General features: G+C 41.1%; 1 protein-coding gene across 4 annotated transcripts; it reads right to left on the bottom strand.

Moving 5' to 3' along the window:
* Nucleotides 1-430: 430 nt before the first annotated feature.
* Cep20 (centrosomal protein 20) lies at nucleotides 431-22,281 on the bottom strand. Of its 4 annotated transcripts, none has more exons than NM_001108261.1 (5): nucleotides 22,139-22,215; nucleotides 18,378-18,575; nucleotides 17,065-17,149; nucleotides 6,058-6,191; nucleotides 431-1,391 (listed from the first exon to the last, which is right to left on the bottom strand). In NM_001108261.1, the coding sequence occupies exons 1-5, from the start codon at nucleotides 22,164-22,166 to the stop codon at nucleotides 1,312-1,314; spliced, it is 525 nt and encodes a 174-aa protein (NP_001101731.1). In that variant the 5' UTR covers nucleotides 22,167-22,215; the 3' UTR covers nucleotides 431-1,311. The 4 variants fall into 4 exon arrangements, with proteins under 4 accessions (NP_001101731.1, XP_006245910.1, XP_038942174.1 ...); XM_006245848.5 differs by having other exon boundaries at nucleotides 436-1,391; nucleotides 6,058-6,168; nucleotides 22,139-22,281; XM_039086246.2 differs by lacking the exon at nucleotides 17,065-17,149 and having other exon boundaries at nucleotides 436-1,391; nucleotides 6,058-6,168; nucleotides 22,139-22,229.
* Between the last annotated feature and the right edge of the window lie 77 nt (nucleotides 22,282-22,358).

Genomic DNA, 22,358 nt, shown 5'->3' with positions numbered 1-22,358 from the left:
CTCTGGGAAAAGCTGATATTTATATTTGAACAGGGAACACAATAGAATTTATAACTCTAGTCAGTGCAGATTTAAAAATGGAAATGGGGATGTGTGCAGCCTTAAACATTGGTTCCTGAATGAGTGAGTCCACAGTGCTAGAAGCTGAGAGACTATGAACCCAGGCTGTGAGGAGTACCCTGAGTCCAGAGACCTGCACCTGTTTCAATGCTGAGATCCCAGCACATACTTTAATCTTACATTCTTTATATAATAAACTATTTGTTTACTTAAAGCAAAATAAAAGTAATTATTTCCCCCCTCACCTTTTCATTAAATCCCCTAATAGAGCTAAACTGTTCTTGGGGAATCAAGTATTGTTATCTAGTTTAAAGATCAGCATTAGACGGTATCTTAGGGTTCCTTGTTGTTATAAAGACCATGACCATAAGCAACTTGGGAAGGAGAGGGTTTATTTCAGCTTACAGTTCAACATCACAGTTCATCACTGAGAGAAAACAGGGCAGAAGCTAATGCTGGGGTCACAGAGGAGTGCTATGTATTGATTTGCTCCCCACGGCTTGCTCAGTCTTTCTTACTGAACCCAGGATTGCCTCCCCAAGGGTGACACCACCCACAGTGGGCTGGACCCTTCCACATTGATCATTAATTTAAAAAAAAATATACTATAGGTTTGCCCATAAGCCAATCTGATGGAGCGATTTTCTCAATTTAGAGTCCCTCTTCCCAAATGAATCTAGCTTGTATCAAGTTGACATAAAACTAGCCAGGGCAGACAGTAATTCAGATTTAAAAAAAAAAATCAAACTTTATAGGAATTAAGTTCTGGTTTTAATGCCCCTTTAAATATTTTTTCAAAACATGAATGACTTTCCCTATAGGTCCATATAATTCTAGCTAGAAAAAGTTTAATGATTAGAGCATATGGACAAAGAGCTGTTCTTGTGTTTTCTTTTTCCGGTGCTAGGACTGAACCCAGGCCCTTGCACATGGGAGGTGAGTGCTTTACCAGTGGCACGTCAACAGCACTTAGAGCTGGCCTTAAAAAAAACAAACTATGCAAAGTACTAAAAAGACCTTTCAGATTTCACAAATGAGAACTTTAAAAATACATCCTGAAAACAATAAATTTCCCCCAGTGGCATCCAGCAAACTAGATGACAGATCAGTATTCTACAGATGCAGTAAACCACGAGTGGCTGAATGTTTGTAGACATTCAAACATTTACAGACAGTGGTGGTCTAATTGATGGCACTGGGAATAAGTTAGTTACTCCACACACAGCCGAGGTGAAGAGCCTGGTGTACACATCATCTAATGACTGCCTGTGCAGCAGCATGAAGCTCTTCAGTCATGGTTCTTGGCCCTGTGTCCTTCTTCAGGTGGTCATCTAGGGAAAATATGCAGGTGTTAATATTCACTCCAAATCAAAACAGGCAGACAGGCAAGCATACCTGTACAGATTATAAGGCATTATACTAGCAATTTATGCGTTTTTCTTATAACATGTATTGACATGATGGAAGTCAGAGCACAACTTGAGGGAATCAGTTGAAGTCAGGTCATTATAGGCTTGGCAGCAAACCTGTTGAAATATCTTATTGACTCTACTTTGTGAATTCTCATTTCCTAAACATCATTGAGGACATAATAAATATTTATTATTAGAGACTAACTGTAATAATTCAAATGTTTCTTCATTTGGAGGGCAGAGGAGCAACAGAGTCTCACTATTTAGCCCAGGCTGGCCTTCTGCCACAGGCTTCCAGCACATACTCAGCTTGATTTTCCTTTTTTCTTTTTTTCTGAGTGAAGTGCAGTGTAGAACTTTGTGAGCCACTATCTCAGATATAAGGAATGAGCTCAGAGAAAGGAGCAATCAGCATTGTAGGACCAATAAAACCACTATGACTGCCTGTTAGCTGAGCCTTCCTGTGGAACACAAGAAAAGAGGGGTAGTTTGTATCTTTCTATCAAAGCTATAACACTATCCAGGAAACAGTGAAAAGTGCTTTTAAAGCCTGCAAGATGGCTCAGGGAGTAAAGATGTTTGCCACAAAGTTTGACCCCAACTTCGATCCCTAAAATTTACATGGAAGGACAGAACTGACTCCTATAGTCCACAAATGCACAAATACATGTAAGTATAATAAAAATGATAACTAAATAAAATCCAAAGATAAATTGGGCATGGGGTGATATACCTTTAATGTCATCACTAGGGAAGTAACCCACAATGAGATCTACCTGTCTCTGCTCCACCAATGCTGGGGCTATAGGTGCACATGCCATGCTGGCTCACAGCACTTGATGCTCTTTTAGAGAACCCACGTTCAGTTCCCACCACACACATGGCAGCTCACAATGCTCTGTAAGTCTAGTCTCTGGAAATCTGATGCCATCTTCTGGCTTCCTTCCAGACATGTATATGGTACACAGACATACATGCAGGTAAATACCACCCCCTACCACTGCCACAAAAAACAAATATAAAACTTTATTTAAAAAAAAAAAAAAAAAAAACCAAGATGTCAGCAAACCACAGAACTAAGAACAGGACCCCCGTTGAAGGAATCAGAGAAAGAACTGGAAGAGCTTGAAGGGGCTTGAGACCCCATATGTACAACAACGCCAACCAACCAGAGCCTCCAGGGACTAAGCCACTACCTAAAGACTATACATGGACTGACCCTGGACTCTGACCCCATAGGTAGCAATGAATATCCTAGTAAGAGCACCAGTGGAAGGGGAAGCCCTTGGTCCTGCTAAGACTGAGCCCCCAGTGAACTAGATTGTTGGGGGGAGGGCAGTAATGGGGTGAGGATGGGGAGAGGAACACACATAAAGAAGGGAAGGGGGAGGGGTTAGGGGGATGTTGACCTGGAAACCAGGAAAGGTAATAACAATTGAAATGTAAATAAGAAATACTCAAGTTAATAAAGATGAGAAAAAACAACAACAACAACAACAAAAGGATGTCTGAGTCATATGCCTCTAATCCCAGCTGAAGGAATGGAGGCCAGAGGATTGCCACCAGTGAGGCCAGCCTGGGTACGTGATAAGACCCTATACCTCCCTGTATCTTTAAAAAAAAAAGAAAGAAAGCACAAACATAAAATTTAAAATGAAAGCCTATAAATTTATTTTTCTCTCTGTGTGTATATATGCATGTGCACACACATGTATACACAGGCCATAGCAGGTGTACATGGAAATCAAAGGACAACTTTTAGAAGTTGGTTCCTCCCGTCTGTTGTGAGGGTCCTGAGGCTGTTGGGTTGCTGGGTTTGGCAGCAAGTATCTACATCCACTGAGCCAGCTTGTTGGCCCAAATGGTGTTATTTCTGCACTTTAAAGTATACTGATCATAAAAGCCTTAACTTTTATTTAGAACAAAATCTACCCTGCCTCAAAGATCACATCTGCTCAGTGCAGGAGTTAAGTGACAGGCTATCCTGCTAAAGGTGGGTGCCTATGCAATTCTTTCCAGCATTTCACACTTTCCACTAAAGCTAGAAGAGCTGCCAGGCAGGAGTCATGCAGCTTTTGTAGTAGGTGGACCCAGAGAACCATGTACCAGATGATGACTTATGGCTGAGGCTTTGCTCAAGGCATTACAAAGAGGTCACTGTGTGTCAAGAAAAATATATGATGATCAAGAAAATAACTTGTAAGCCAGGCATAGAGATCCAAGCCTTTAATCCCAACACTAGGGAGGCAGAACCAGGTGGATCTCTCAGTTCGAGGCTAGCCTGGTCTACATAGCTAGCTAGTACTGGGCTAGCCAGGACTATAGAGAACCTCTGTCACAAACAAACAAACAAACAAACAAACAAAAACAAGAATAAAGTATCTGTAAAATCACTGTCCCTGTCTCTTAGCTCCACAGCCACCCTCATTCATGAACTTTCTCTAGGCTTTCTACAGAGGCGGTGCCCAAACCCATTTTACTGAGTGGCCTCATACTGCTTGTAGCACTGAGCATGTAGGGGGATTCTCTCCCCAGCTTGCCTGCTTCCTCCTTTCCTCCTCCTCTTCCTTTCTCCCTGCAGTGGAAGGTTATCAGAGCTAATCTGAAAGCCTTTACCTTAGAAGAACTGACCCTGGATTATGATCAATTTTCTCATTTTCAGCATTCTACTGCCATTACACTAATATTAAAGAGATTCTAACACAGTACAAAAGTTAGATCCCAAAACACTATTTTTTCTTCATAACACTAAAGAGTCTTGTGGTTGTTGTGTTAACGAATATTAATGGTTCATCACCATCCACCAGGCACAGGAACTTAGGACTGTCATGCATTCTTCCTAAGTGTACAAACTAGTAAAGCCTTTGTAGGGAACTAAATAATATGAAATTATATATACTTAAATATGCCATGCTGTCTGTGAACCAGCAATTCTGCCTTAGGTACTGCCACAGGAGAGATGATGTTATATACAGACAAAGATACAACCTTACACAATTATAAAACCGAAACCTTAGCCTTAGTTCATCAATAAAAAAAAAAAAAACAGTTGTGGCAATACCACACTGTAGAGACCCAGACCCACTGATCCATAAGCACACTGTAAGGTAACACATATTTGGATCCTTGAACACATAGAATTAGTCCCGAATGACTAGTAAAAGGCCAATAGGAGCATCTTCCATGGCAGAGAGGTGGGTTTGAGGAGTCAAGAAGGTCAGGGCAAAGAAGGCTAAAGGCAACTGTACATTCCTTGAGACTTTCAGCAGTTTCTGCATGCAGTAGCAGGGTTAGTGGGTTAGTATTCTACACCAGTGTCAGAGCGATTTCTGGCATGAACTTGGAGAGTTCCTACACTCGTGCTCTGGTGTGCCTGAACAGTGGCCTTGTGCTAAACTTTGGCCTGCACTGAGTCACTTTTCTCCCAGTCTTCGTTCTCTAGAAAGTTAGTACAAGTTAGTAGAACATTAGTTTAACCCAGTCAGCTCAGCATTCCAACAAAAAGAGAATAAAACAAGTCACAAATATCTTGAGGGCTTATCCTAAAGCACAAGTATGTTGCTTTCAGAACTTAAGAAGCAGCAAGTAACTCAAAAGAGGCAGCATTGGTTGTAGCAGCTTAGAAAAACTATACAGAGCAATCTGCATGTTGGACATTTCTTAGGAATTTACTTCAAATCCCATATCAGCTGCCTGAACCCCACTTGTAAACACCCTTCTGAGAAAAAAACACCAAGTCTGCTACATGGGGAAACACCCAGCTCACACAAGCAAACTCAGGACCTGCTGCCAACATAACCAAATCAACATAAAGCTCATTTCACTTTCTCATTTCTACTTTATTTACTTAACTTCAGCTTTGTGTTATTCCTGCCTCAGTCTTCACTGCCTGGATTACAAGCCTGAGTCGTCAGGCTTTGCTCTGAAAGCTCATTTTAAAGGTGAGAAGGACATGGCTGTTCACACATTTAATCCTGGTACTGTCAGGTTGAGGAAAGAAGACTGATGGTAAACTCAAGGTCAGTCTGAACAAGAGTGAGAGCCTGTCTCAAAAACATTTTGGAAAAAGAAATCTACTATCTGTAGTTAACTGTCATCTACCACAGAAAGTGTCCTGAAAATGTAATGGGTACAGAGACATGGCTTCTCTGTACAGTAGAAATCTTGTATTTTTCAGTCTGGGAAAGATGGGAGGAAAGGGGGTTGGGAGGAGGGGGCAAGTGACGTCTTCATTTCAAAGAAAACTATACAGTGTGCTGAACCAGGCTGCTCCAGAGACTAGGCTCATGTGGAAATGAGGTGTCTTTCAGACCTGGCTTTAAAATTGTCGAAATTTTTAGGGGCTGGGGATTTAGCTCAGTGGCAGAGTGCTTGCCTAGGAAGCGCAAGGCCCTGGGTTCGGTCCCCAGCTCCGAAAAAAAGAACCAAAAAAAAAAAAAAAAAAAAAAAAAAAAAAAATTGTCGAAATTTTCTTTCTCCAAAGCACTGGCTTTCTGGAGTTAAATAGTACAGGCTAATGCTGAACTAGACAAGCTCCAGAGAACAAACTCAAAGAAGTTAAAGGAGAAGTAGTAAAAGCTCCTACCATCTGGTCTTCTGCTGGGCTTCCAGCTGACATGCTTGTTTGCAGGGTGCAGTGTTGATTCTGTCAGAAGCACATTCTGGGCTCCGTCTGGAGGACCACGCAAGAAATGGGCTAAAATTCCATATAACAGAGGACTATTTCAGGAAGAAGGCAAAACCAAAATCAATTCACTTCTCATAAGTAGGAAAAGCTTAAGACATTCACTTTAAAGGTAAACTCTGACACAGAAATGGCCATCTAACTCAATAGATAGGGAAGAAAAATAGATTATCCAAGTGGCAACTGCTCATTTAATTTAAAAGTACCAATTAACTTGAATGAGATTTTTTTTTAAATCCTCTGAAAACACACTACCACCATTAAAATCATCTAAACTAAAATGGAATTTCAAATAACACACTGGAATTCAGCTTGTCAACTCCAAGGCCATCCTAAAACCTTTCTAGAACCTAAAACTGGTTCAGTACCCACTGTCCTGCCAAGGTTATGCTTAAAAACCACGTGGTCAAGACTATACATGGACTGACCCTGGACTCTGACCTCATATGTAGCAATGAATAGCCTAGTAAGAGCACCAGTGGAAGGGGAAGCCCTGGGTCCTGCCAAGACTGAACCCCCAGTGAACGTGATTGTTGTGGGGAGGGCGGCAATGGGGGAAGGATGGGGAGGGGAACACCCATATAGAAGGGGAGAGGGAGGGGTTCAGGGGGGGATGTTTGCCTGGAAACCGGGAAAGGTAATAACAATTGAAATGTAAATAAGAAATACCCAAGTTAATAAAGATGGAGAAAAAAATAAATTAAAAAAAAAAACAACAACCCCACGTGGTCTGCCTTCATATCCTGCTTTTGTGGACCCTGAAGATCTGGTTCCTAAAGTTCCCTGATGTTTCTTTTCCTTAAAGGGTGTAAGCAATCCCCAGGTCACATGTTTGGTTTGCTGTTGATAATGTCGAGTCTCTAGCTGTGTACCTTGTGCATAGTGAACAGCACATAAGTTAACAGGCAAACTGGGTAGTAACCAATATCTACAAGGTCACTCTGTAGTTTCCTCTCACCCATCACTGCACTACCAACTCATGACTGAGAAAACCACAGCTCAGCAGTGTGCTAGAGCTTCTCGGGAGTAAACAAACAACACACACTCATAACCAACTCCTATGTGCTCTTTCTTAAAATATGCCACCCAAAGTCCTGTTAGGTGGTCCCTTGACCCTGAAGGCTACTCTACTGACAGCACAGAATGTTCCCTTGATTCCAATCTTACCCCTGAAAACAGAAGTAAATGCATTTATTTTTGAGATATCCATCTCCTGCCCAGCTGATAAAATGGTTCAAAGTATGACACTCCTATCAAGAACAGAGTCTAAACATCTTATGCTTGACTGAGCCACACTCATTTCTACCAATGGGACAAGGTGTCAAGGAGCAATTACTTGCTTTCTTGGATCACTCTCTGGGGGAGGCACAGCCTGCAAACATCCAAGCAGTCCCACACACAGGCACATATATGAGGAGCTGAGGAAGTCTAAAGCAGATTCCATGGCTTCAGTTGAACCTCCAGAAGCCTGAAACCTGTAAAGATATCTGGAAGTACAGTCAGGTAAACCCAGTTACCAATACCCAGCACACAGTGGGTTCTGGAGTAATGTGTGGGGCGGGGCAGGAGCACGAGTGTTCTGCAGCAGCTCCTCCAGGCCAGAGCTCCCCCAGGCCCTCAGGGAGACAGATGCCTTAGAAAACTCCCAGGACAGGCTCCATGCCTCTGCCCCTTCCAGTCAGCTTGTCTGAGACTGATAAAAAGTTTTACTTCTGACCTAGGATAGAATCTGCTTCAGATTTAGAAAAATCTACATGTCAGATATCTTAAACTGCTTTAGATGATACATAATTAGCACATTTAATGTACAATTTAATAGACAGTAAACTTTATTTCCAAAAATAAGTTTTAAAAGGCCATGTTTAAAAAAAAATTAAAAGGTATATATAGCTAGGGGTGTTGCTCAGTGGACAGCTGGTCACTAGTTTCTTTTTTTAACTTGTTCAACTGCTGCAAAACGCTACCAAAGGGCTAGGGAAAAAAAAATCTAATAGCTACTTGCTCCTAACACCTTCAAATAAAACTAATGTCTTCTTCTAGAATGACTATACCTTCTTAGCTATTGCAGTAGTCTGAATAAAAATGAACCCCTGAGACTCATATATTTGAATTGGAGTGGTGCTACTGGAGAGGGATTTAAGAGGTGTGGCCTTGTTGGAAGAAGTATGTCACTGGGGATGGGCTTTGGGGTTTCAAAAGTCAAGCTAGTATCAGTGTCTTCTCTCTTCTTCTTGCCTGTAGTTCTAAATGCTACTTTTCCAGCACTATGCTTATCTATGCGGTGTCATGCTTCCCACCAAAAAGAGAATGAACTAAACCTCTGAAACTACAAGCAAGCCCCAATTACATGTTTTTCTTTCTAAGAGTTGTTGTGGTCATGGTGTCTGTTCACAGCCATAGAACACTAAGACAGCTACTCTGAGAATCTTCACACATTTCAAAAACTGTCCAAATGTTTAAACTATTACCTACTGTTTTGCTTAACACTCAAATGTAGTGATTAGTATACTCATGACCTCTAGCTCTGTAAAAGAGTGATAACACCCCCCCTTAAAATTTTTTCACCAAATAAATATGGATACCCCAAGTCAGATGACAAGAAAACCGTGCTGCCACATCTTCAGTGTCTACAGTGCCCCACATTGTAGCAAGTGTCAGATAAATTTTGGCAAAACAGTAAAATGCTGGAAATCCACAACACAAGAATGCAATTAAAGGGGAAGATGTGACTCTGCATGGGAAGGAAAGGAAGCAGAGACAGCCTTCAACAGACACCCAAAACTCTGAGACAAACTACAGTGACCCCCAAATAAGAGATACTAAAGTGTTGAAAAAGAGATGTATATATACAATTCCCGCATATGTGGAAGAAAAAAAACACACAGTTGTACTTTATGTGCTTGTGTCTGAATAATGCAAGTAGAAAATGTTCACTGGGTCATCTTTGGGAAGTGAGAGGTGTCAGTGGGCAGCAACTGGTGACCACCTTACACTTTTCTATATCGCCTAGATGTTTTGCAGCAAAAAACCAATACTCTCATTATGACCCCTCAAAAGACTTCTCATTCAGGCCATTGTTCCCTATCTAAGGGTTCATACCATGTTAATGCATAAGTCAAACACTATGTTAATACAGAGTCAAAATTAGTGTAGGCAAGCAGTCAGCTCGCTGTACTCTCTCACACCTAGTGCTTCAAAGCTTTTCCTTCAGCTCCTCAGCTGACTAGCACAAAGCTGAACAATCTGGGTACCCCATGCAAATCAATGACCAAGTGCAGTAAGAAACAGATAAATATACAGTGCTATAATAACAGTCAACTGCTGTACTCAGCACTCATTTGAATCATTTTATTTATTAAAAATCTAGGGGCTGGAGGGATGGCTCAGTGGTTAAGAGCACGGACTGCTCTTCCAGAGGTCCTGAGTTCAAATCCCAGCAACCACATGGTGGCTCACAACCATCTGTAAATGAGATCTGATGCCCTCTTCTGGTGTCTGAAGACAGCTACAGTGTACTTATATGCATAAAATAAATAAATAAATCTTTAAAAAAAAAAATCTAGCATAATAGCCATTATAATCCTTTGTAGTCTGTTTAGATTGCTGTTAAAATCTGCCACAGTCTTGTCATGTTAGCACAAAGACAAATATAAAGAGAACATGAAACTATGGAACTAAGCAATGCTTTCTTTTTTTCTTCTCCATATCACCTGAATTTTATGCAGATAATCAGTTTTCTTGGTAGCTGAAATTCAATGCAGTGAGCACAAACTGCTCATAGCCATGAACCTGTGGATAGTTTTCTCCCTTCCAACTCCTGTGGGAACATCTAAACAGGGCCAAGAAGATAAAGGGTGAACCCACAGAAGTTTGAAGAAGAGTGATCTCAGGCTTCCAGGAGAGGGAACATTTGGTGCAAAGGCAAAGAACCATGTAATCAACTGTGTGCCACTAAGAGGTGGGTCAAGCCACTGGAGCTTGACTCGCCCATGTGCACCATGGAAATTTATTGAATGTTTTTAAACAATACAATAGCTGCCTCAGAAAGACAAAGGGCAGGATAAAATGAGTCTCCTAACTCCTAAATAGTGTGAACAGCATGGCACAGGGCACTGAGACTGGAGAGATAACCAGAGGCAGAATCAACAGTGCTGGTGAAGGACTGGCAGGGAAAACCTGTCTTTAAAGTGCCTGTTGGCTCTGCCTTTAAAAACCTGAGCTGCCACAAGAAAAGCCTGTGAGGAACATGTGAGTCAGCAAAAAGAGCAAATGTAGTAGAGCATACTACATTTGGGATGCCACAGAAATATGGCCCAACCAGAAAAGTGGTCTGAGCACATCTGCCCCATACAGACTTCCCTAGAGACTCGAGAGTATGGGGTATGTGAAAAGAAATGAAAACAGAAGACGGAACCTATGGAGTCCCCATTTAAATTTAAAGGAGTCAATGAAGAAAGCGAGACTAAATAACTGGGGGACTCCTACAACAGTGAAGAACCACAAGAAACACTGGACAGGAAGCCACGTGGAGAAAAGAAGTCAGCATTACAACTGCAAAAACTGGACACATACTTGATGCTAGGCAATAAAAACAGGTCTGGCGAGAATCTCAGGAGCAGAAGATTCCATAGAAATCATTGACTCAACTGTCAAAGATAATGTAAAGCGGAAAAAGCTACTGGTCCAAAACATACAGGAAATCCAGGACTCAATGAGAAGATCAAACCTAAGGATAATAGGTATAGAAGAGAGTGAAGACTCCCAGCTCAAAGGACCAGTAAATATCTTCAACAAAATCATAGAAGAAAACTTCCCTAACCTAAAAAAAGAGATACCCATAGGCATACAAGAAGCCTACAGAACTCCAAATAGATTGGACCAGAAAAGAAACACCTCCCGTCACATAATAGTCAAAACACCAAACGCACGATATAAAGAAAGAATATTAAAAGCAGTAAGGGAAAAATGTCAAGTAACATATAAAGGCAGACCTATCAGAATCACACCAGACTTCTCGCCAGAAACTATGAAGGCCAGAAGATCCTGGACTGATGTCATACAGACCCTAAGAGAACACAAATGCCAGCCCAGGTTACTGTATCCTGCAAACCTCTCAATTAACATAGATGGAGAAACCAAGATATTCCATGACAAAACCAAATTTACACAATATCTTTCTACAAATCCAGCACTACAAAGGATAATAAATGGTAAAGCCCAACATAAGGAGGCAAGCTATACCCTAGAAGAAGCAAGAAACTAATCATCTTGGCAACAAAACAAAGAGAATGAAAGCACACAAACATAACCTCACATCCAAATATGAATATAACGGGAAGCAATAATCACTATTCCTTAATATCTCTCAACATCAATGGCCTCAACTCCCTAATAAAAAGACATAGATTAATAAACTGGATATGCAACGAGGACCCTGCATTCTGCTGCCTACAGGAAACACACCTCAGAGACAAAGACAGACATTACCTCAGAGTGAAAGGCTGGAAAACAACTTTCCAAGCAAATGGTCAGAAGAAGCAAGCTGGAGTAGCCATTCTAATATCAAATAAAATCAATTTTCAACTAAAAGTCATCAAAAAAGATAAGGAAGGACACTTCATATTCATCAAAGGAAAAATCCACCAAGATGAACTCTCAATCCTAAATATCTATGCCCCAAATACAAGGGCACCTATATATGTAAAAGAAACCTTACTAAAGCTCAAAACACACATTGCACCTCACACAATAATAGTGGGAGATTTCAACACCCCACTCTCATCAATGGACAGATCATGGAAACAGAAATTAAACAGAGATGTAGACAGACTAAGAGAAGTCATGAGCCAAATGGACTTAACGGATATTTATAGAACATTCTATCCTAAAGCAAAAGGATATACCTTCTTCTCAGCTCCTCATGGTACTTTCTCCAAAATTGACCATATAATTGGTCAAAAAACGGGCCTCAACAGGTACAGAAAGATAGAAATAATCCCATGCGTGCTATCGGACCACCACGGCCTAAAACTGGTCTTCAATAACAATCAAGGAAGAATGCCCACATATACTTGGAAATTGAACAATGCTCTACTCAATGATAACCTGGTCAAGGAAGAAATAAAGAAAGAAATTAAAAACTTTTTAGAATTTAATGAAAATGAAGGTACAACATACCCAAACTTATGGGACACAATGAAAGCTGTGCTAAGAGGAAAACTCATAGCGCTGAGTGCCTGCAGAAAGAAACAGGAAAGAGCATATGTCAGCAGCTTGATAGCACACCTAAAAGCTCTAGAACAAAAAGAAGCCAATACACCCAGGAGGAGTAGAAGGCAGGAAATAATCAAACTCAGAGCTGAAATCAACCAAGTAGAAACAAAAAGGACCATAGAAAGAATCAACAGAACCAAAAGTTGGTTCGTTGAGAAAATCAACAAGATAGATAAACCCTTAGCCAGACTAACGAGAGGACACAGAGAGTACGTCCAAATTAACAAAATCAGAAATGAAAAGGGAGACATAACTACAGATTCAGAGGAAATTCAAAAAATCATCAGATCTTACTATAAAAACCTATATTCAACAAAACTTGAAAATCTTCAGGAAATGGACAATTTCCTAGACAGATACCAGGTACCGAAGTTAAATCAGGAACAGATAAACCAGTTAAACAACCCCATAACTCCTAAGGAAATAGAAGCAGTCATTAAAGGTCTCCCAACCAAAAAGAGCCCAGGTCCAGACGGGTTTAGTGCAGAATTCTATCAAACCTTCATAGAAGACCTCATACCAATATTATCCAAACTATTCCACAAAATTGAAACAGATGGATCACTACCGAATACCTTCTACGAAGCCACAATTACTCTTATACCTAAACCACACAAAGACACAACAAAGAAAGAGAACTTCAGACCAATTTCCCTTATGAATATCGATGCAAAAATACTCAACAAAATTCTGGCAAACCGAATCCAAGAGCACATCAAAACAATCATCCACCATGACCAAGTAGGCTTCATCCCAGGCATGCAGGGATGGTTTAATATACAGAAAACCATCAATGTGATCCATTATATAAACAAACTGAAAGAACAAAACCACATGATCATTTCATTAGACGCTGAGAAAGCATTTGACAAAATTCAACACCCCTTCATGATAAAAGTCCTGGAAAGAATAGGAATTCAAGGCCCATACCTGAACATAGTAAAAGCCATATACAGCAAACCAGTTGCTAACATTAAACTAAATGGAGAGAAACTTGAAGCAATCCCACTAAAATCAGGGACTAGACAAGGCTGCCCACTCTCTCCCTACTTATTCAATATAGTTCTTGAAGTTCTAGCCAGAGCAATCAGACAACAAAAGGAGGTCAAGGGGATACAGATCGGAAAAGAAGAAGTCAAAATATCACTATTTGCAGATGATATGATAGTATATTTAAGTGATCCCAAAAGTTCCACCAGAGAACTACTCAAGCTGATAAACAACTTCAGCAAAGTGGCTGGGTATAAAATTAACTCAAATAAATCAGTTGCCTTCCTCTATACAAAAGAGAAACAAGCCGAGAAAGAAATTAGGGAAACGACACCCTTCATAATAGACCCAAATAATATAAAGTACCTCGGTGTGACTTTAACAAAGCAAGTAAAAGATCTGTACAATAAGAACTTCAAGACACTGAAGAAGGAAATTGAAGAAGACCTCAGAAGATGGAAAGATCTCCCATGCTCATGGATTGGCAGGATTAATATAGTAAAAATGGCCATTTTACCAAAAGCAATCTACAGATTCAATGCAATCCCCATCAAAATACCAATCCAATTCTTCAAAGAGTTAGACAGAACAATTTGCAAATTCATCTGGAATAACAAAAAACCCAGGATAGCTAAAGCTATCCTCAACAATAAAAGGACTTCAGGGGGAATCACTATCCCTGAACTCAAGCAGTATTACAGAGCAATAGTGATAAAAACTGCATGGTATTGGTACAGAGACAGACAGATAGACCAATGGAATAGAATTGAAGACCCAGAAATGAACCCACACACCTATGGTCACTTGATTTTTGACAAAGGAGCCAAAACCATCCAATGGAAAAAAGATAGCATTTTCAGCAAATGGTGCTGGTTCAACTGGAGGGCAACATGTAGAAGAATGCAGATCGATCCATGCTTATCACCCTGTACAAAGCTTAAGTCCAAGTGGATCAAGGACCTCCACATCAAACCAGACACACTCAAACTAATAGAAGAAAAACTAGGGAAGCATCTGGAACACATGGGCACTGGAAAAAATTTCCTGAACAAAACACCAATGGCTTACGCTCTAAGATCAAGAATCGACAAATGGGATCTCATAAAACTGCAAAGCTTCTGTAAGGCAAAGGACACTGTGGTTAGGACAAAATGGCAACCAACAGATTGGGAAAAGATCTTTACCAATCCTACAACAGATAGAGGCCTTATATCCAAAATATACAAAGAACTCAAGAAGTTAGACCGCAGGGAAACACATAACCCTATTAAAAATGGGGTTCAGAGCTAAACAAAGAATTCACAGCTGAGGAATGCCGAATGGCTGAGAAACACCTAAAGAAATGTTCAACATCTTTAGTCATAAGGGAAATGCAAATCAAAACAACCCTGAGATTTCACCTCACACCAGTGAGAATGGCTAAGATCAAAAACTCAGGGGACAACAGATGCTGGCGAGGATGTGGAGAAAGAGGAACACTCCTCCATTGTTGGTGGGATTGCAAACTGGTACAACCATTCTGGAAATCAGTCTGGAGGATCCTCAGAAAATTGGACATTGAACTGCCTGAGGATCCAGCTATACCTCTCTTGGGCATATACCCAAAAGATGCCCCAACATATAAAAAAGACACGTGCTCCACTATGTTCATTGCAGCCTTATTTATAATAGCCAGAAGCTGGAAAGAACCCAGATGCCCTTCAACAGAGGAATGGATACAGAAAATGTGGTACATCTACACAATGGAATATTACTCAGCTATCAAAAACAACGACTTTATGAAATTCGTAGGCAAATGGTTGGAACTGGAAAACATCATCCTGAGTGAGCTAACCCAATCACAGAAAGACATACATGGTATGCACTCATTGATAAGTGGCTATTAGCCCAAATGCTTGAATTACCCTAGATGCCTAGAGCAAATGAAACTCAAGACGGATGATCAAAATGTGAATGCTTCACTGCTTCTTTAAAAGGGGAACAAGAATACCCTTGGCAGGGAAGAGAGAGGCAAAGATTAAAACAGAGACTGAAGGAACACCCATTCAGAGCCTGCCCCACATGTGGCCCATACATATACAGCCACCCAATTAGACAAGATGGATGAAGCAAAGAAGTGCAGACTGACAGGAGCCGGATGTAGATCGCTCCTGAGAGACACAGCCAGAATACAGCAAATACAGAGGCGAATGCCAGCAGCAAACCACTGAACTGAGAATAGGACCCCCGTTGAAGGAATCAGAGAAAGAACTGGAAGAGCTTGAAGGGGCTCGAGACCCCATATGTACAACAATGCCAAGCAACCAGAGCTTCCAGGGACTAAGCCACTACCTAAAGACTATACATGGACTGACCCTGGACTCTGACCTCATAGGTAGCAATGAATATCCTAGTAAGAGCACCAGTGGAAGGGGAAGCCCTGGGTCCTACTAAGACTGAACCCCCAGTGAACTAGACTGGTGGGGGGAGGGCGGCAATGGGGGGAGGGTTGGGAGGGGAACACCCATAAGGAAGGGGAAGGGGGGGAGGGGGATGTTTGCCCGGATACCGGGAAAGGGAATAACACTCGAAATGTATATAAGAAATACTCAAGTTAATAAAAAAAAAAAAATTCAATAAAAAAAAAAACAGGTCTGGCAATAAAAATCTATAAAGCAGTGGTGAGGTAAGAGAAAGGTGATTGGAGGGCCCTTTTAGAGAGGCGATCTGAGTTTGTTCTTACATTGAAGTGAAGAAAGCAGTGAGGAGGAAGAGTTAAATATGAAGAAGAAACAACTCAGAGAACAAAGCTTCAGAAAGAAGACAAAAAGATCTAGAGGCCAAGAGGAGTCATTTTTAGAAAGAAGGAAGGGGGAGGAGTTGGAGAGAAGGCTCAGAGCCATTAAGAGCACAAGCTGGTCTTCTGGAGGACCATATGTTGGATCATGATCACCTGTAACTCCAGCTCCAAGGCCTCTTAGGGAACCAGGCATGTATATGGTGTATAGGCATGATTCCCTTTGAGGGAACCAGGCATGTACGTGGTGTATAGGCATGTATGTGGTGTATAGACATACGTGCAGACAAAACATCTATACACATAAACAAAAAACTTTTTAAGTTTAAAAAAGCCAGTTGGTGGTGGTGTATGCCTTTAATCCCAGTGCTCAGGAGGTAGAGGCAAATGGATGTCTGTGAGTTGGAGGCCAAGCTAGAACAGAGCTAGAGTTCCAAGACAACTGGGACTATTTAAAAAAAAAGAAAATCGAAAGAAAATAAAGTTTAAAAAAGAAAGAAGTAGAGGGCTGGGCCAGGGACACTGCTTGGGATAAAGGACTTGTTGTACACACTCAAGGCCCTGGTTCAATTACCACCATTGAAAGAAACAGATTGAGGGAAAGTCCCCAAGGGAAGGAAGAGGGGAGGGAGGAAAAGTAAGGGAGGGAGGCAGGGAAGCAGATGGTTAGCTAAGTGTTGAGTCCCCTGAAGCCACAGCAAGCTCAGCTGCAGCAGAGACCTCAGCACTACACTTGTTCGATCTCATACAATGTGTAATATACAATAAACCTAAATAAGTTCCTGTTGGGTTAAAATAAATCATAGCCAGCACTATGACATTAGGATCTAATTACAACATGTGCAAACCTCTTTTTAAAAACTTCTTACATTGAGTTATCCTTTGATTCTTCAAAGGCATTTAGTTCACGGATGAGAAACTGTCTGTCCAATGGAACTACAGGTTGACCAGATTCTGGAGGGAAAAATTCAGGAAAACACTGAGTCTATTAATCTAAAAGGTAAATTCAATTTTGATAATAACAACCATATCTTCCAGGTGACACATTTCTCATTTCTCAGATTTTGGAAGAATGCTGACAGCACATTCAAGACAGATCTAACATACACATGAGTTTATGATGTCAATATATACCCAAACAATTAAATGTGGAACTTAATTACAGCTTAACACACACCTAGTTTTTATATCTCTAATTTGTGATTGGTAATATGGTTTCTGCAACTACAATGCTGGACTTCAGTATGTTTTCTGAGACGTCTATAGACTGTAAACACATGGTAATACTAAATAACTCATTTTAAAAATATATCCATTTAGTGCTAGTGAGATGACTTAGAGGTTAAGAGTACTGGCTGCTCATACAGAGGTCCTAAGTTCTATTCCCAGCAACCACATGATGGCTCAGGGATCTGATGCCCTCCTCTGGAATGCAAGTGTAAATGCAGACAGAGTACTCATCTTTAGAGCTCCTTCAACATAGCAGAATCATTATCCTTTATGAGAATGTATGCTTAACATCACGTGAAGAACTTTGTCTTATTTCAGCTCCCAAAAAGCCACGCTTCCAGACTGAGGGGTCCCTGCCCCCAGTTGGCTTCAATCCTTGCCCTCATCTGGCTTCAACTGTTAATAAAGAATTGTCATTGGCTGGCCAGGGAGATGGGGTGGGACTTTTAGATTGCTTAGACAAGAGACTGAGAGGGGGTAAGGTGGTGGTGGTGGAGAATCATCATGTCACCATGACTAGGAGAGAGAAGGATCAGATTTAAGAGCTGCAAGAGAGAAACCATCCAGTAATGTAGATGGAAAGGGATGTGGGCTCTATTGGAGAGGGGGCCTTCCCAGAAGGTAATGGAGCAGCAAAGATGAAATATAGATTTCAAATGTGTGTGTGTGTGTGTGTGTGTGTGTGTGTTCTTTGAGAATCCAGAGAGCTCTTGGGCTGGTGGCTGGAAGTACTCCCACCACTACAAAGAACCTGCAGTAAAAGGCCCTAGTTCTTAACTTTCCTCGACAGCATAAAGCTCACCAGAATTTGTTCATGCTATGACAAGAGCCTATGGGATACTAAGTGTTCAGTCACCTGCATGACACAGCAATGAAACTACATATTCAGGCTAAATGCTAAGAATTAGGGGGGAAAAGGAGATCTTTTCTCCAGTGATGAATAACTACTTACCTGCTATGAGGACAGAGGCTGTGTATTTATATTTGTTGAATTCCAAATACTCCCTAATTAATTCATTAATTAGAAGGTTCTCATGAGACAACAATGGTCGGGGTTCACGATCATCATCCAGAGCATTGAAAACTTCAGCACGGATCCTTGCTTTTAAATGTCTTAACACTCCCCTTTTTTCCAAGGTGTCCTTTAAAACTGTTAAATAAATATAAAATATAAATGCTTCTGTTAGTATGTTGATATTTCAGATATGTGCTAAAGAATAATGTTTAAAAGAATGACGGGCTGGAGAGATGGCTCAATGGTTAAGAGCACTGACTGCTCTTCTAGAGGTCCTGAGTTCAAATCCCAGCAACCACATGGTGGCTCACAACCATCTGTAATGAGATCTGATGCCCTCTTCTGGTGTGTCTGAAAACAGCTACAGTGTACTTGAATAAAAAAATATTAAAAAAAAAAAAAAGGGAGAATGACACAAATACAGTTCTTGATTCAGAGACAAGCTGAACAATGACATTAGTAAAGATCCCCTCAATATATCTGTGTAAATTCAAGTTTGTCAATGCTGGATCTCTAGTTAGGGACGATAGTTTGATGGGAGAAAAGGATGAACACAATTACAGTTAGTTCCCACATGGATTTAGACAGCACTTTAATCCAGGATTATTACAGAAAACCACCTGCCCTCCACAAAAGAAGTTATGTGTCATTATCACTATTAATGCAGAGAAACTTTGAGATCCAAAGCTTTTTTTTCCCCCAGTACTTGGGAGGCTGGGAAATCAGAACAGCTTGGGCCTCATACCTAGGCTGTATCCCAAGCTAGCTTTAAACTCCTTATGTAGGTTGAACGTGACCCTGAACTTCTAATCCTCCTGTCTCTATCTCACAGGTAGGCTGTGATAGGATTATAGGTGTTCACTACCACCCCCAATGCTTGTGTTACTGAGGATTGAAACCCAGGGCCTCATGCATGACAGGTAAGGTACATCTAGCCCAACAGTAGAATTTTGAAATGTCTAGCCTAGTTAGAAATGTAACACAAAGGGCCGAAGAAATGACTTAGTGAGGAATGCATATTGTTCTTGCAGAGGACCTCAGTTTGCTCCCTGGCACCTACATGGGCAGCTCACAACCATCTGTAATTCCTGGGGAACTCTAGACCCTCTTCTGGCCTCCTTAGGCAACTACACTCTCGTACACATGTAGGTACACACACACACACACATAGGCTGAGAAAGGAAGACAGAGAAGAGAGAGACAAATGCAAAAATAAATCTTAATGAGACTCTAATAAGGGACTATACCACTGCTAACTTAAGGAGTCAGGAGTATGCATGTGAAATGTGACCTTATGTCTTGAAAAGTTATACTGTGACAAACATCAGAAGTTGAGATAATAGGCTTTAAGTGTACAGACTTAGTATACATGATGGGCTTGGGTTGAGCTGTCATCATCCCTTAACAGTAATATGGAACCTTCCTATTTCAAATAGTCCTTTGTGGCTAAACAGCAACTTTAGAAAACCAATATAATGCCTAGAATACAGTAAGAGCTCACTAAATATAACATATTTATAATATAGTACCTTACATTATTGATGAAAAATGTAGTTTAGGGCTGGAGAGATAGCTCAGTGGTTAAGAGCTCCGACTGCTCTTCCAGAAGTCCTGAGTTCAAATCCCAGCAACCACATGGTGGCTCACAGCCATCTGTAATGGGATCTGATGCTCTCTTCTGGTATGTCTGAAGATAGCTACAGTGTACTACTCATATACATATAAAAATAATAATAAAAAATGTAATTTAACAGTGCACTTTGCTCTGTCAATGGCAAAAGCATCAAAATGCCACAATAATCAAAATCCACAAATCAGCTTGCATACATTTAGTTACATACAGCAAAGTTTCTAATCTTTGGTAAATAGCAATAATCCTTGGCCATGTGATTACGGATACACACTCTTAGACTTTTCATTGTTCTTCTTTATTTCTAAAGCATTCCTTCAACCTTTCTGCAGGTATACTAATTACAGTTGTCAGCCAATTATACTTTGTAACAGGTCCATAAAAGGACCTTTATCATACTTAGGATCATAACACAATCCTTGTTCTCTAGTTCCGTCTTTGGAAATTGAGAGATTCTTTTCTACTGGCGAGCATCCTGTCCCGATTACTCTGAAGTACACACAGTACTTCACAAACTTAGCAGAAAATGAAAAGTAATGAAGATGGTATTGGGAAATGTAGCATGTCCTTCATACTTGGTGGCAGATTCTTAACCCATACCTCAGTTGCCTTCTCTGAGGTAATGAATTCTACCTCTCAGAGAAAGATCTAGGTGAAATGGAAGAATGTTTTAAATGAGTAAAAGCCCATAAAATATAAGACCATTGATTAGTTAACAAGTTTTTATTACTTTTCTCTTAGACACAAAGCATATCAAGAACCAGAGAATGCAGAAAAACAAATATAAGGAGATCCCCTAAATTTATAGGGATAACCCCTGGGATCTTTATCATTTTACTACTTGTAGTCTTATGCTTACAATGCTGCTATTATAAAAATGTCTTCAGGAATTGGTCTTAACCCAACTTATTTCCCACAACACTTACCTTGAAGTTCTATGGAAAGTTTACATAATATACATGTACTATGTATACTCCCACCTCCAGAAGAGCTCATTGACTCATGTGAAGTCCCTCATGGGGACTGACTTATGTCTGTTTTTGGAATGCTCACCAGCACAGTGTCCCTAGTACATATGCAGTTAATAGTTACTAAATTTTAGTCTCCAAACTATTCTACTTGGTCCTCTCCAGATTTCCATTACCATTTCCATTCGCTTAGTCTCTGAATTCTTTGAAACTCAGAACTCTTTTTTATTATACGGGAAGCAGAATGGCATGATTAAGACCTGGTACACAGGGGGGTTGGGGATTTAGCTCAGCGGTAGAGCGCTTGCCTAGCGAGCGCAAGGCCCTGGGTTCGATCCCCAGCTCCGAAAAAAAGAAAAAAAAAAAGACCTGGTGCACCACTGTACCTTATGGGGTTTCTACATGAGTCTATTTCTATCTAAATTAACGTGGGTGAAATATTCCACCTCTCAGCACCTCATGTATGAAATGGACACAGAATCAAGTACTTGTTAGATGAGTTGTGAAGTGTCTGATACAATCACACATTGAACCTTAACTAATTCCAATTACGACTCAAGCATTAAGTCTAACTCAGAGTTAACAGTATACACGTATCATTTATGTTTACTCCTTGTTTTTGTAGTCCTGGGGATGGAACCTGCACGCACCCTGCAACCAACCATTTTAGAAAAACTCTTCCGAAAAATCCTGAAGAGCAGCCGGGATGGACAACTTTGTCTCGGGTTTTTCCCAAAGGACAAAGTAGACCTATCTAGCCGCGCAAATCATTGAGAAGTGTGTCTGTTACCAAGTCGTGGCTGTGGTGTTGTCATGGTCAGCTCAGAAAACGCAGATCTTTAGGCGCTGTCGGACTGGGGGGGGGGGGGGTCTAAGAGATGCCCAGAGGTCCTGAGGGGACCACAGATAACAGTCCCTCCAGTTCCAAGTTTAGCCCTAACAAAGCGCATGCGCAAAGGCTGCTCCCGGCGGCCCCCTGCTACCCCAGCACGACCCGGGAAAAAGACAAGTCGGGACTCCGTGAGCTCTTCTTCCGTCCCATCTCTATTATATACGGAAGGCCCGACGCTTCCCACAGGCGAGCATCCCAATGCACTCACCAGCTTTCAGCTCAGTAACAGTCGCCATTTTTCAACGGCCGCTGGTGCCACGCCTCTCCAGTGTGTACGTGCCGCTCTGCGGCGCCGTCTCCAACCAATAGGAGTACTGCTCTCACCAGGCTCTGCCCAGACCATGTCTGTGTCTGCACTCCGGTGATTGGCTAGCCGCCACAAGAGATTCCACCAATCAGCAAGCGTGTGAGGCGGGCCAAGATGCGGG

The sequence above is a fragment of the Rattus norvegicus genome, chromosome 10 (assembly GCF_036323735.1).
Source record: "Rattus norvegicus strain BN/NHsdMcwi chromosome 10, GRCr8, whole genome shotgun sequence".
NCBI lineage: Eukaryota > Metazoa > Chordata > Mammalia > Rodentia > Muridae > Rattus > Rattus norvegicus.
The sequence above is the reverse complement of the archived record's forward strand: the minus strand, read 5'-3'. Positions and strand labels throughout refer to the sequence as shown.

Excerpts from the sequence above, each read along its gene's own strand:
- Cep20 (NM_001108261.1), bottom strand. The coding sequence starts at position 22,166 with ATGGCGACTGTTACTGAGCTGAAAGCTG. Across the intron at positions 6,192-17,064 it reads GAATCAAAGGATAACTCAAT|TCCTCTGTTATATGGAATTT; the intron begins GTAAGAAGTTTT and ends TTCCTGAAATAG. Across the intron at positions 1,392-6,057 it reads GCCCAGCAGAAGACCAGATG|ATGACCACCTGAAGAAGGAC; the intron begins GTAGGAGCTTTT and ends TATTTTCCCTAG.